General features: G+C 57.9%; 1 protein-coding gene across 1 annotated transcript; it reads right to left on the reverse strand.

Moving 5' to 3' along the window:
- Positions 1–2,834: 2,834 nt before the first annotated feature.
- VAX1 (ventral anterior homeobox 1) lies at positions 2,835–8,779 on the reverse strand. Its single transcript, XM_043597665.1, has 3 exons — positions 7,858–8,779; positions 6,502–6,689; positions 2,835–4,672 (listed from the first exon to the last, which is right to left on the reverse strand). Exons 1-3 carry the CDS (start codon positions 8,096–8,098, stop codon positions 4,091–4,093), a joined length of 1,011 nt encoding a protein of 336 aa, XP_043453600.1. The 5' UTR covers positions 8,099–8,779; the 3' UTR covers positions 2,835–4,090.
- Between the last annotated feature and the right edge of the window lie 227 nt (positions 8,780–9,006).

Consider the following 9,006-nt stretch of genomic DNA (forward strand, 5'->3'; position numbering starts at 1 on the left):
AGAGACAGAGCATGAGTGAGGGAGGGGCAGAGAGAGAGGGAGACACAGAATCTGAAACAGGCTCCAGGCTCTGAGCTGCCAGCACAGAGCCCGACGTGGGGCTCAAACTCACAAACCATGAGCTCATGACCTGAGCCGAAGTCAGTCTCTCAACCGACTGAGCCACCCAGGCGCCCCTCATGTGGCTTTTTAAAATGAGGCTGGCACTCTGCAAGTAAGGAGTAATACAGACGGTATATGTGAAAGGCTATTTGTCAACTATAAAGGGCTGCTAAATGCTATTTATTAGGACTACACTCTGCTCTGGGCCAGGCCAGCTGCAAGTATGGATCTGAGCCTGTGTCCCAGCTCAACTCCCCAAGTGACTTCCCACGTCTTCCCCGCACCTGACCACCAAAGTCACAGGAGTTTGGTGAGAGGTTTTGTTTTTGTTTTTTTTTTTTCTTTTTCTTTTTCTTTTTTGCTCTGAGCTAACTTGGACATTGCTTTGTGCAGGCCTGAGCATGAGAGTCCTTTCAGCTCCCCCAACTCCAGCTGTTCTCCTTGACCTCCAGGAGCCCCTTCCACCTTCTCCCAGGCAGGGCCAGCTGTTGTCACAGAGGCCACCTGCCTCCTCCCTGGCCTGTGAGTCACTAGAGGGAGGACAGAGGCCTCACCAGAGCCCTCCAGGGACCCAGGCAGCTTGCTGGAGGCCCTTGGGGAAGGAGGGGGAACAAGACAGGCACTAAAATTAAATGAATTGTCTATAAACGTTTTTTAATTAAAATTGTGATTCATGTTCTATGCAGAAGAGTCTCGTTAAGAACAATTGCACTCCCTGAGTGGCAGGAGAAGAGCTCAGCAGCTCTTCCCAAAGCCAGGGAGGGAAGGGAGGTGAGAGCAGAGAAATGGGGTAGGCAGCTCTTTCCCCTTTTTGGGGATAAGGAAGTGAAAAGAGAAAGGAGGGAAAGCTTCTAAGGGATCCGCTTGGTGACTCCCCAGGCTGATGCTCCTGGGGGAGGGGGCTAAGCTTGGTGGGGACCCTGAAGCTAGGATTTTGTGTTTTCTTTTGTTCCATGAATGTATGCCACCTTCTTGCTCTCTTCTCCCCCTTCACTGGCCCCAAACCACCAGCCAGAAAGCTGCATCAGAGCCACCCACGCCTTGGTCCTGGGGCCACCAGGAGAAGGCAGAGGAATTGGGGAGAGAGAGAGAGAGACAGAGAGAGAGAATGAATGTGCGTGAGAAGCAGAGAGACAGAGAGCGACTGGGGAGAAGCAATGGAAGAAAGGAGAAACAAGGGGATGGAGACCCAGAGCAGCAGGGGAGAGAGACCCTTAGAGGGACAGAAGGGAGAAAGCAGGTTCCAGCTAAAGAAAATAAGACAGGGAGGGGAGGAGCCCAGAGGTAGCAAGCCAAGGGGTGTGCAGCGACTTCCAGAAACAAAAGTAGACTGTCTGGGGGCGGTGGCTGCTCTCAGGAAAACAACCAGCTCACCGCAAAGGCCCTAAACCATGCAGAGTTCCAACCTACACTCAGCTTATGAACTCAGCCGACCACACTGTGCCGCCGCCTCATTTCGGGTGCCTCAAACTTGCGGTTACCGGCACAGTACCCTCCTGAGGGTTCGAGGGGCCCAGCCTGTGCAGGTGCCCCAAGGGAACTGCGGGGCCCCGCATCACCCTGGTGCCCGGGCACCAGGAAGAGGGAGCTAGGACCCATACGCCTGCGCCCCGGGGGCCTCATGCTTTAGGAAAGTGTCTAGATGTATCCTCCTCAACACCTGCGTTCTCTCTGCACCGTCTACATCCGCTCACCACCGCGTATATACTGGGGTGGGGTGGGGGAAGAGGTCTGTGCAGGAATTAATATCTTTTCCATTCTCTTGCTCCTTCAAGTTTCTCTTAGCGGCAGAGAGACTCTAAATCAGAAGAAAGGAAAAATCGTAACTGTTCCGGGCCCTGTGATTGCATGAATCCAAAATACTGCCGGTCAGCTTGGAGATGTGGCTGGAAAACTCTAGAAACTGGGAGTGTTAGGAGGCAGGAACTTTAGGGTGTCAGGACACAAGTTCCTAAATAAACCCAGAAACACCACGCGGGGAGAATGGGGGTGGGGGGCAGGGCCTGAAGGTCCAACCTATTGGGACAGAGAGAGAGTGAGACCCACTCAAAGAAGTGAAACAACATTTTAGCCAGGCGGCTGTGTCTCTGGGGACCAAAGTCCGCCCCAAACCTCCTCCCAGGAGCTCATGGCAGGTACCGGCTTCAGGGCCTGGAGCTCTGGGGCTGCCTGCCACCCTCCGCCCCAGGAGTCCCCAGGCCGCCACCGAGCCATATCATTTGCTGGGTCTCTCTTCCTTTTCTTCTTCTTCTTCTTTTTTGATTTGTTTTTTTATCCTTCAAACACAAGACAAAAATGCACCTCATTTATCATCTTAGATATATATATTTCACTCTCACCACATAAATACAAAACATCCAAATATCCAAAACATTCAGAACAAAGTTAGTAGCCAGGATTCAGTGACACCTACCCATGTTTGAATCGTTCATTATTTTCTTCACTAGTTCCTAAAAGAAAAAAAGAGGGGTGGGGGAGCTTCCGACGTAAATAATTTACAATAAAATTACTATTTTAAAAAATGCTCTGCGCTCGCTTCGGATGAAGAAATACATTCTAGACGCTGCGGCCCCTCGCCGTCTAGGTCTGTAGTTTTGGTTAAAATGCGGGTGGCCGTAGCTGCGGGGACGGAGGTTTGTGGCTCCGGTAAGGGACGAGGCTGTGACGGTGTTGCGGTCCGGGTTTCTGACTTGGGACCGTGGAAACCTGGGGGGGGTGGGGGTGGGGGGAGGGGGGTGGGGAGGGAAGCCTTTCCTATCTGAGCAGGTAGCTGATCTGAATACCGAGACTACCACACTGGAGGCCGGGTAGCCCCGCTGTCCCCGTCTCCCTCCCTGACACCTGGTCCTCCAAGAAGAGCTCTGAAATCCAGTCGTTTCCTGCGTGCTGGAAGGGTTTCCTGAATCCGGGAGTGGGGAAGAGGACGCAAAGGGCATCGATTCGTCTCCAAGCCCAGCAATTCTGCCTGCGCGTCGTCGGGGAGACGCTGGCGAGAAGAGCCCGGCAGCCGCCCTTCCCTCGCTCCCGGAGCGGGGAGCTGTCGGCCGTCGCCCCGAACAGCCTCGGAGAAAAGATGCTGAATTGTCTTTCACTAGCGGCGTTGGCTTTTCTTTTGCTTTTTTCCTTTTAAGTTCCCGTTTAAAGTCATAAACACCCAGAACTTGAATTTTGCATTGCCCCGCGGAGCGTTCTCTACCGTGGATTTTCGTAAGCCGTCCAAACTCGATTGTTACAGGAGTATTTAAAAACTGGTTTCGCTTCATCAAGTTTTATGTGGTCGTTATTACTCTGGCTTTATTGCTGATCCGATCAAATGTATCACCGCCGTTGCCCACCGTGACGTTTGGTGTATCTCCTGAGGTCGGGGGTGGTTGTGATTGTTGCTTCTCTAGAGGTGTTGGGGGTGGGGAATCGGCAAGATTTGTCCAGCCAGAAAGCTGCGTGTGCATCGGCTCTCCCAAGCAGTCCATAAAGTGGGGCTCAGGGGCTCCCCAAAGCCCTGGTTTCTCTGGCAAGAGGGAGGAACGTCTTCCTTTTTGCTCTAACGAAACCTACCGGCTTTTTCAGCCCCAGGGCTCTGCGCGCAGCTTTCCTCTTTCAATATTCCTAAGAATGATCACCGGCAGCAGCGGCCCGGCCCGGTCTAGAGCAGGTGGCCTGTGCTCTGACTTAGAACCAGTCTTTTCCTTCCAGGGCCTGGCATCGGTTGGGGCATCAGTTGGCTAATTCGGGCATTTCCCCCCCCCCCAATTCTTTGGATTCTCCTGGATTCAGAAGGAAGTGGGGGGGAGGAGAGGAGGACGGAGGGAAGGTAGAAAAAAAGTAGCCCAAAATAAGATTGGTAGCAGAGACTAATGGGGAAGGAGAGCTGTCAGAGGCCTGGTGGGAGCGGGAAGCCCAGCCCAGGAGCCTCGGGCGCCGAATACGCGAGTCCATAAATATCACCACAATAGATACTATAAATATAAATACAGGCAAACACGTAAAATCAGTCCAGCGCTTTTTTCTCGGCCCCTTCTTTATTGTTGGTCCGGGAGTAAGGCTCGAAGGCCGAGGAGCTCAGGTATCGGGCGGAGAGTTCTTGCAAATTCCCTGCCAGCGAACCGGCCATTGTCAACGGAGCGGAGGACAGGCGGCTGGCGACGGAGCCGAGCAGCGAGGGTACGGGTAGGCTGAAGAGGCCGTGGCCGGCAGCCGGCGCGCCCGCATGCAGTCCCCCTGGCCCAGCGGGCCCGGGGCCCGGAGCGCCGCCCACGGCCGGCGGGTGCGGGGACGCGGCGCCGGTGGGACCCGGGGCGGCGGCCGCGGCGGCGGCGGCGGCGGCCGAGCCCGCCGCGGCGCCGGCGCCCAGGGCCGGCAGGCTGGGCCCGCGTAGCGCCGAGCCGAGCGCGCCGGTGGCGCAGGGCGGCAGCAGCGCGGGTAGGCCGGGCGGCGACAGCAGGCGGCCCTGCTCCAGCAGCCGCAGCACGCTGCACGTGGCGGCCGTCTCCGACACCACCGAGCGCAGCTCCGAGTCCTTGCCCTGGTCTTTCTTCTGCTTCGTGCGCCGGTTCTGGAACCAGACCTTCACCTGGGCGCAGGGGCGCAGGGAGGGCGGGAGAGAGGGGCAGGGGGAGACCGGCGTCAAGGGGGGCGGGCTCCCAGGACGCGAGGGCTCCGTGAAGGTCCCTTTCCCAGCCCCAGCCCCAGCCCAGCCCCGGTCCCAGCCCCACCTCGCAGCAGGAGAGGTTGCTGGCTGGGGAGCTCCCTGGGCCACCAAGAGTTGGACACAGCTGCACTAGGCTGGGCTTCCGGGTCGTGGAAGCGGGCCTAGGCTGTCAGAGATTATAAGTATTAAAGATGTCCGTGATCCTAACTCGAAGGAAGACCAGAAGGAATTTCACCGGGCTGCCTAGCTACCTGCATGCAGCCAGACGGGGATCATCCTGGCTTGTGAGCTCACATTTCCAGGAGAGGGGTGAGGTCTGAAGGCTGCTGTGTGGGAAGTAGGGGGTGGGTGAGGAGGAGTGTTGCTCTGTTTTGCTGGACCCAGGCCCTTGGCCCAACCAAATTTAGCCTCTGCCGCATTAGTACTGTCCAAGGCTTCAAGAGGCTGTTACTCGCTTACTGGGGTCAGACTTGGCCATTAACTAGCAGCAAGCTGGGAAGGTGGCTGTAGAAGGAATAATTTGTGCAGGATGGACTTTATAGGCCAAGCTATCTCCACCTCCTCTCTCTGCCTCTGGATTGGAGGCTCTGAGTGATACTCTTAATTTATCACCTGTTCTCCAACATGAACTTTGGAATCATGGGAGGAAGTCAGGAAGCTGGGGTGAACCAAATTCTCTCCGCCAACCTCCCTCTCACTTTCTCATCTCCCTCTGCCCCCTCCTCGGGCCTACCTGGTGGCCCAGAATGTAGTTTAGCAGCTATATGGAAAGGTCTAGATTTTGCAAACCTAAGAGGGGTGGTAGTAGAGAAAACAGGAAAAAGCTATCATGCCAACTCAAACTCAAAAAGAACATCCAAGATGATCTATCTTCAGTTCTCAGCTTTCTGCCCAAATCCCAGACCTAAAGTGCTCCTTACCTGCTTCAGGGCTGGGCACAGGGAAAGAGACTGGCCCTCAGAAAGGAGTCTCCCTTACCTAGGCCAAGCTGATGCCATGCCCTCACCAGGCCCCAAAGCTCTCTGGCCCTGAAAAGTCCAGGGTCCAGAGTCTATGTGACTAACTCCAATAACGTCATGTGGATTTTACGTAAAGGAAAAGACCTAAAGCGCAGTTGGCAGTGATGGCTCCCAGGGCCCCAGATCTGCCCCTGGTCCCATATATCATTGTCACAGAAGACAGGGCCTCCTAGGTGCCCAGTGGGTGCCCAGGGCTGGGAATGGGTCCAGACTCAAGGGGCAGGGCGGCCTGCCTGCACAGGCAAATCTCAGGCATGTGTGCCTTTGCAATCTAGTTGTCACCCTCAGCACCCAGGTGCCTTTGGCCCCAGCCCCATGCTTGCAGAACAGGCCTGGGTGTTGAATAAGCCTGGGGTCCCCAAAGAGGGTGGTGCCTGGAAATCTGGCCAAAATGGCGTGGCCAAGACAGGGGCAAACATTGGTTCCTTGTGGAGCAGAAGAGGCAAGCAGGTTATTCTCAAGACTGTGATCTAAAAAGAATTCCAAAGGACAACAGTTGGGGCCTCCTGGGCTAGGACAAGGAGGGCAGAGTGTAGGCCCTGGAAGACGTGAGGGTGTAGAGGGAAAGGAGTGGTTTATGGAAGGGAAGGAATCGTGAGGTCTTTCACCCCATCCAATCTGCCTCCCCTGGGCGTCTCTGTCCAGAGCCAGGCTGGGTACCCGGGAGGAGCCAGTTACAGAGATGGGGAGGCAGGCTTGTGCAGAGCTGTGCACGGCCTGGCCACCCGGTACCTGGGTCTCGGAGAGGTTAAGCTGCCGGGCGAGCTCGGTCCTCTCTCGGCCCACCACGTACTGGCAGCGCTGGAACTCCATCTCCAGCCGGTACAGCTGCTCCGCCGTGAAGGACGTGCGCGTCCTCTTGGGCCGGTCCAGGTCCAGGCCCTTGGGCAGGATGATCTCTCGGATGGAACCCTTGGCATCTGAGGAAGGGGAGATGTCAGCCACCGGAACCCTCCCGTCTCCCTCCACCTCTCTGGCCGGAGCTGGCTTGAGGACACGGCCGCCAGCTGCCTGCAGTCTGGGGTGGGGGATGGGGGTGGAGGGCTGCGGTCACAGCCGGGGAGCAAAGACACTGTGCGTTTTGGGGAGCTAGGGGGCTAACTCCACACCAATGACGAGAGGCGGAACCAGACTTGGCCTTTATAGAGGCCTCTAGACATGGGAGGAAAAAAAAAATGCCAAATCAGCTGATGATCCTTCAGGCCTGGGAGCCTCGGCTGCGCGGTCTGGGTCCCCTTGTAGCCTGAGGGTCTCCAAACTGACCAGGCCGGGGCCCTCCGTCCCCAGCTCTGGGGCGCGTAGACCAGACTCGTCTCCCGCTGCCCCAGCGCCCCACCCCGGGGTTTCCTTCTCTCCTGAGCCGGGGCGGCGGAAGGAGGGGGGACCCGGCCTGGGCCGCCGGGGCCTGGCTATCTGCTGGCGGGGGCGGCGCGGGGCCGGGGCCGGGCCTCACCACCGCCGCCCCCCTAGCCGAGCGCAAAACGCGCAGCACAGCGGGGCTGAGTGGAGCACCGAGGCGACTTCCGTGGCCAGGCGACCCAGCTCAGCCGCTTCTCCCGGCGGCGGCGGCGAGTCTCAAGCGCGGCGCCGGGGCCCTCGGCCCAGCGCGCCAACTAGCCCGGCAGTAGCCGGCGTTCGGCAGCTGCTCTCCGGCTCCCGCACTGCCCTTGGGTGCACTCGGCCCGCCAGGGCGCAGGAGCCCGTAGGCAGGCTCGCGGCAAGTCCTCTGGCTCGCACAGCGCGCACTCGTCCTCCATAGTGTCCTGCTCCCTCTCCCCCGCCGGAGGCCGCAGCCCGGAGCCCCGGTCGGCCCGCGCAGCCCCTAGGCTCCCCAGCAGCCCAGGAGGCGGGGCCCCTCGGGACTCGGAGGGTCGAGGCTGCAGGAGAGTGCGCGCCCCGGGTGCGAGTGCCCAGCGGCCAGCCAGACCGCGGGTGGGGGGGGGGGGGGGGGGAGAAAGGCCAGTAACTTTCTCCGAGTTCGCAGCCGACACCTCCTCCCCGCGGGCCTGCGTCTGGAGCCGCGCGCAGCTCGGGCCCCCGAGTCCTCCCCCAAAGCACACGCGCCCTGCATCCCGACCCCATTCCTACCTCGGACCAGGATCCGGCGGCAGTAATCCGGATCGGCAGTCGAATTGGATTTACTTTTGTTACAATCTTCCGCGGCGCCCGACGCGGAGAAGGCGCCCTGCGACTCCTTTAGGAAAGCGGCGGGGAGGCTCCCCTCCGCACCCTTGCTCTCCCGGCTCTCCTTGTGCGCGTTCTTCGAGACGCGGGCAGCCTCTGCGTCCGAGTGGCACCGAACGTCCATTTTGTCTGGTTTCCCGAACATGGGGGGAAAAAAAAAAAAGAAAAAAGAAAGAAAAGAAAAAGAAAGGGGGGGAAAAAAGAAAAAAAAAGAAAAAAAAAACAACAACAAAAAAAAGGAGGCGCCGCGGGCACAAAACCCTACAAAGGAGCTCCTGCGCCCAGCCCAGAGAGGCAAGCGGCAAGAATGAATGTCCCCGCGGGGCGGCTGCGGCGACCGCGGGCGGGTCAGCGGCGACCGGCGAGTGGCGCGCTCGCGGAGAGGCGGCGGGTCTGATCCAGGATCCCGATGGAGCCGCGGCGAGGCCGCCTCGTCAGCGTCCGCGTCCTCTGAGCACGTCCAGTGTCCCCAGCCTGGCGATCAGGTAGCAAGCAGAGCGACTCCGAAATGCTGCGGCTCCCGCCTGTGGCTGAGACGGGCGACTTCTCCTTGTCCGACACCCGCGGGGACGTACACTCGCTGTTGCAATTGATTACGGGTAATTTCGCAGCCCCCACGTTTCGGTTACCTCATGAATACACTAAATTGTTTGGATAATATATCAGATCGTAATGGATGGTTTCTGTCCTTGTCCCCAATCAAGTAGGGGTTTAGCCAGTGAATAAACGGAAATGACTGGTCTTGCTTTCAGGAAACACACAATCAAAGACCCACACTTCCAGAAAAACTTTTGACAAGATTCATCCTGAATTGTTAGTACCATTAGCAGGCATTATTAACTTTCCCTTTGCCTTTGACCCTCCTGCTCACATACTGGCTAGAGGGGTTTTCTGCACACTCGACAGATAGAGCTGAATGAGGGAGGAGGGGGGGAGGGAAAGAGAAACCAACAAAAACCCTCGCACACCCTGCTGCAGAAGAAAGAGGTTGCCTCTAGGGGGAAAAGGGGGGGGGAGTAAAAGTTTTCCCGAAAAGTGTCTCCCCCGAACTCT

Source organism: Prionailurus bengalensis, chromosome D2 (assembly GCF_016509475.1).
Source record: "Prionailurus bengalensis isolate Pbe53 chromosome D2, Fcat_Pben_1.1_paternal_pri, whole genome shotgun sequence".
NCBI lineage: Eukaryota > Metazoa > Chordata > Mammalia > Carnivora > Felidae > Prionailurus > Prionailurus bengalensis.

Coding starts and splice junctions, on each gene's coding strand:
- VAX1 (XM_043597665.1), bottom strand. CDS start 8,098: ATGTTCGGGAAACCAGACAAAATGGACGTTCGGTGCCACTCGGACGCA. Junction 6,690..7,857: donor CCGCCGGATCCTGGTCCGAG/GTAGGAATGGGG, acceptor CCCCTTCCTCAG/ATGCCAAGGGTTCCATCCGA. Junction 4,673..6,501: donor TTAACCTCTCCGAGACCCAG/GTACCGGGTGGC, acceptor CCCTGCGCCCAG/GTGAAGGTCTGGTTCCAGAA.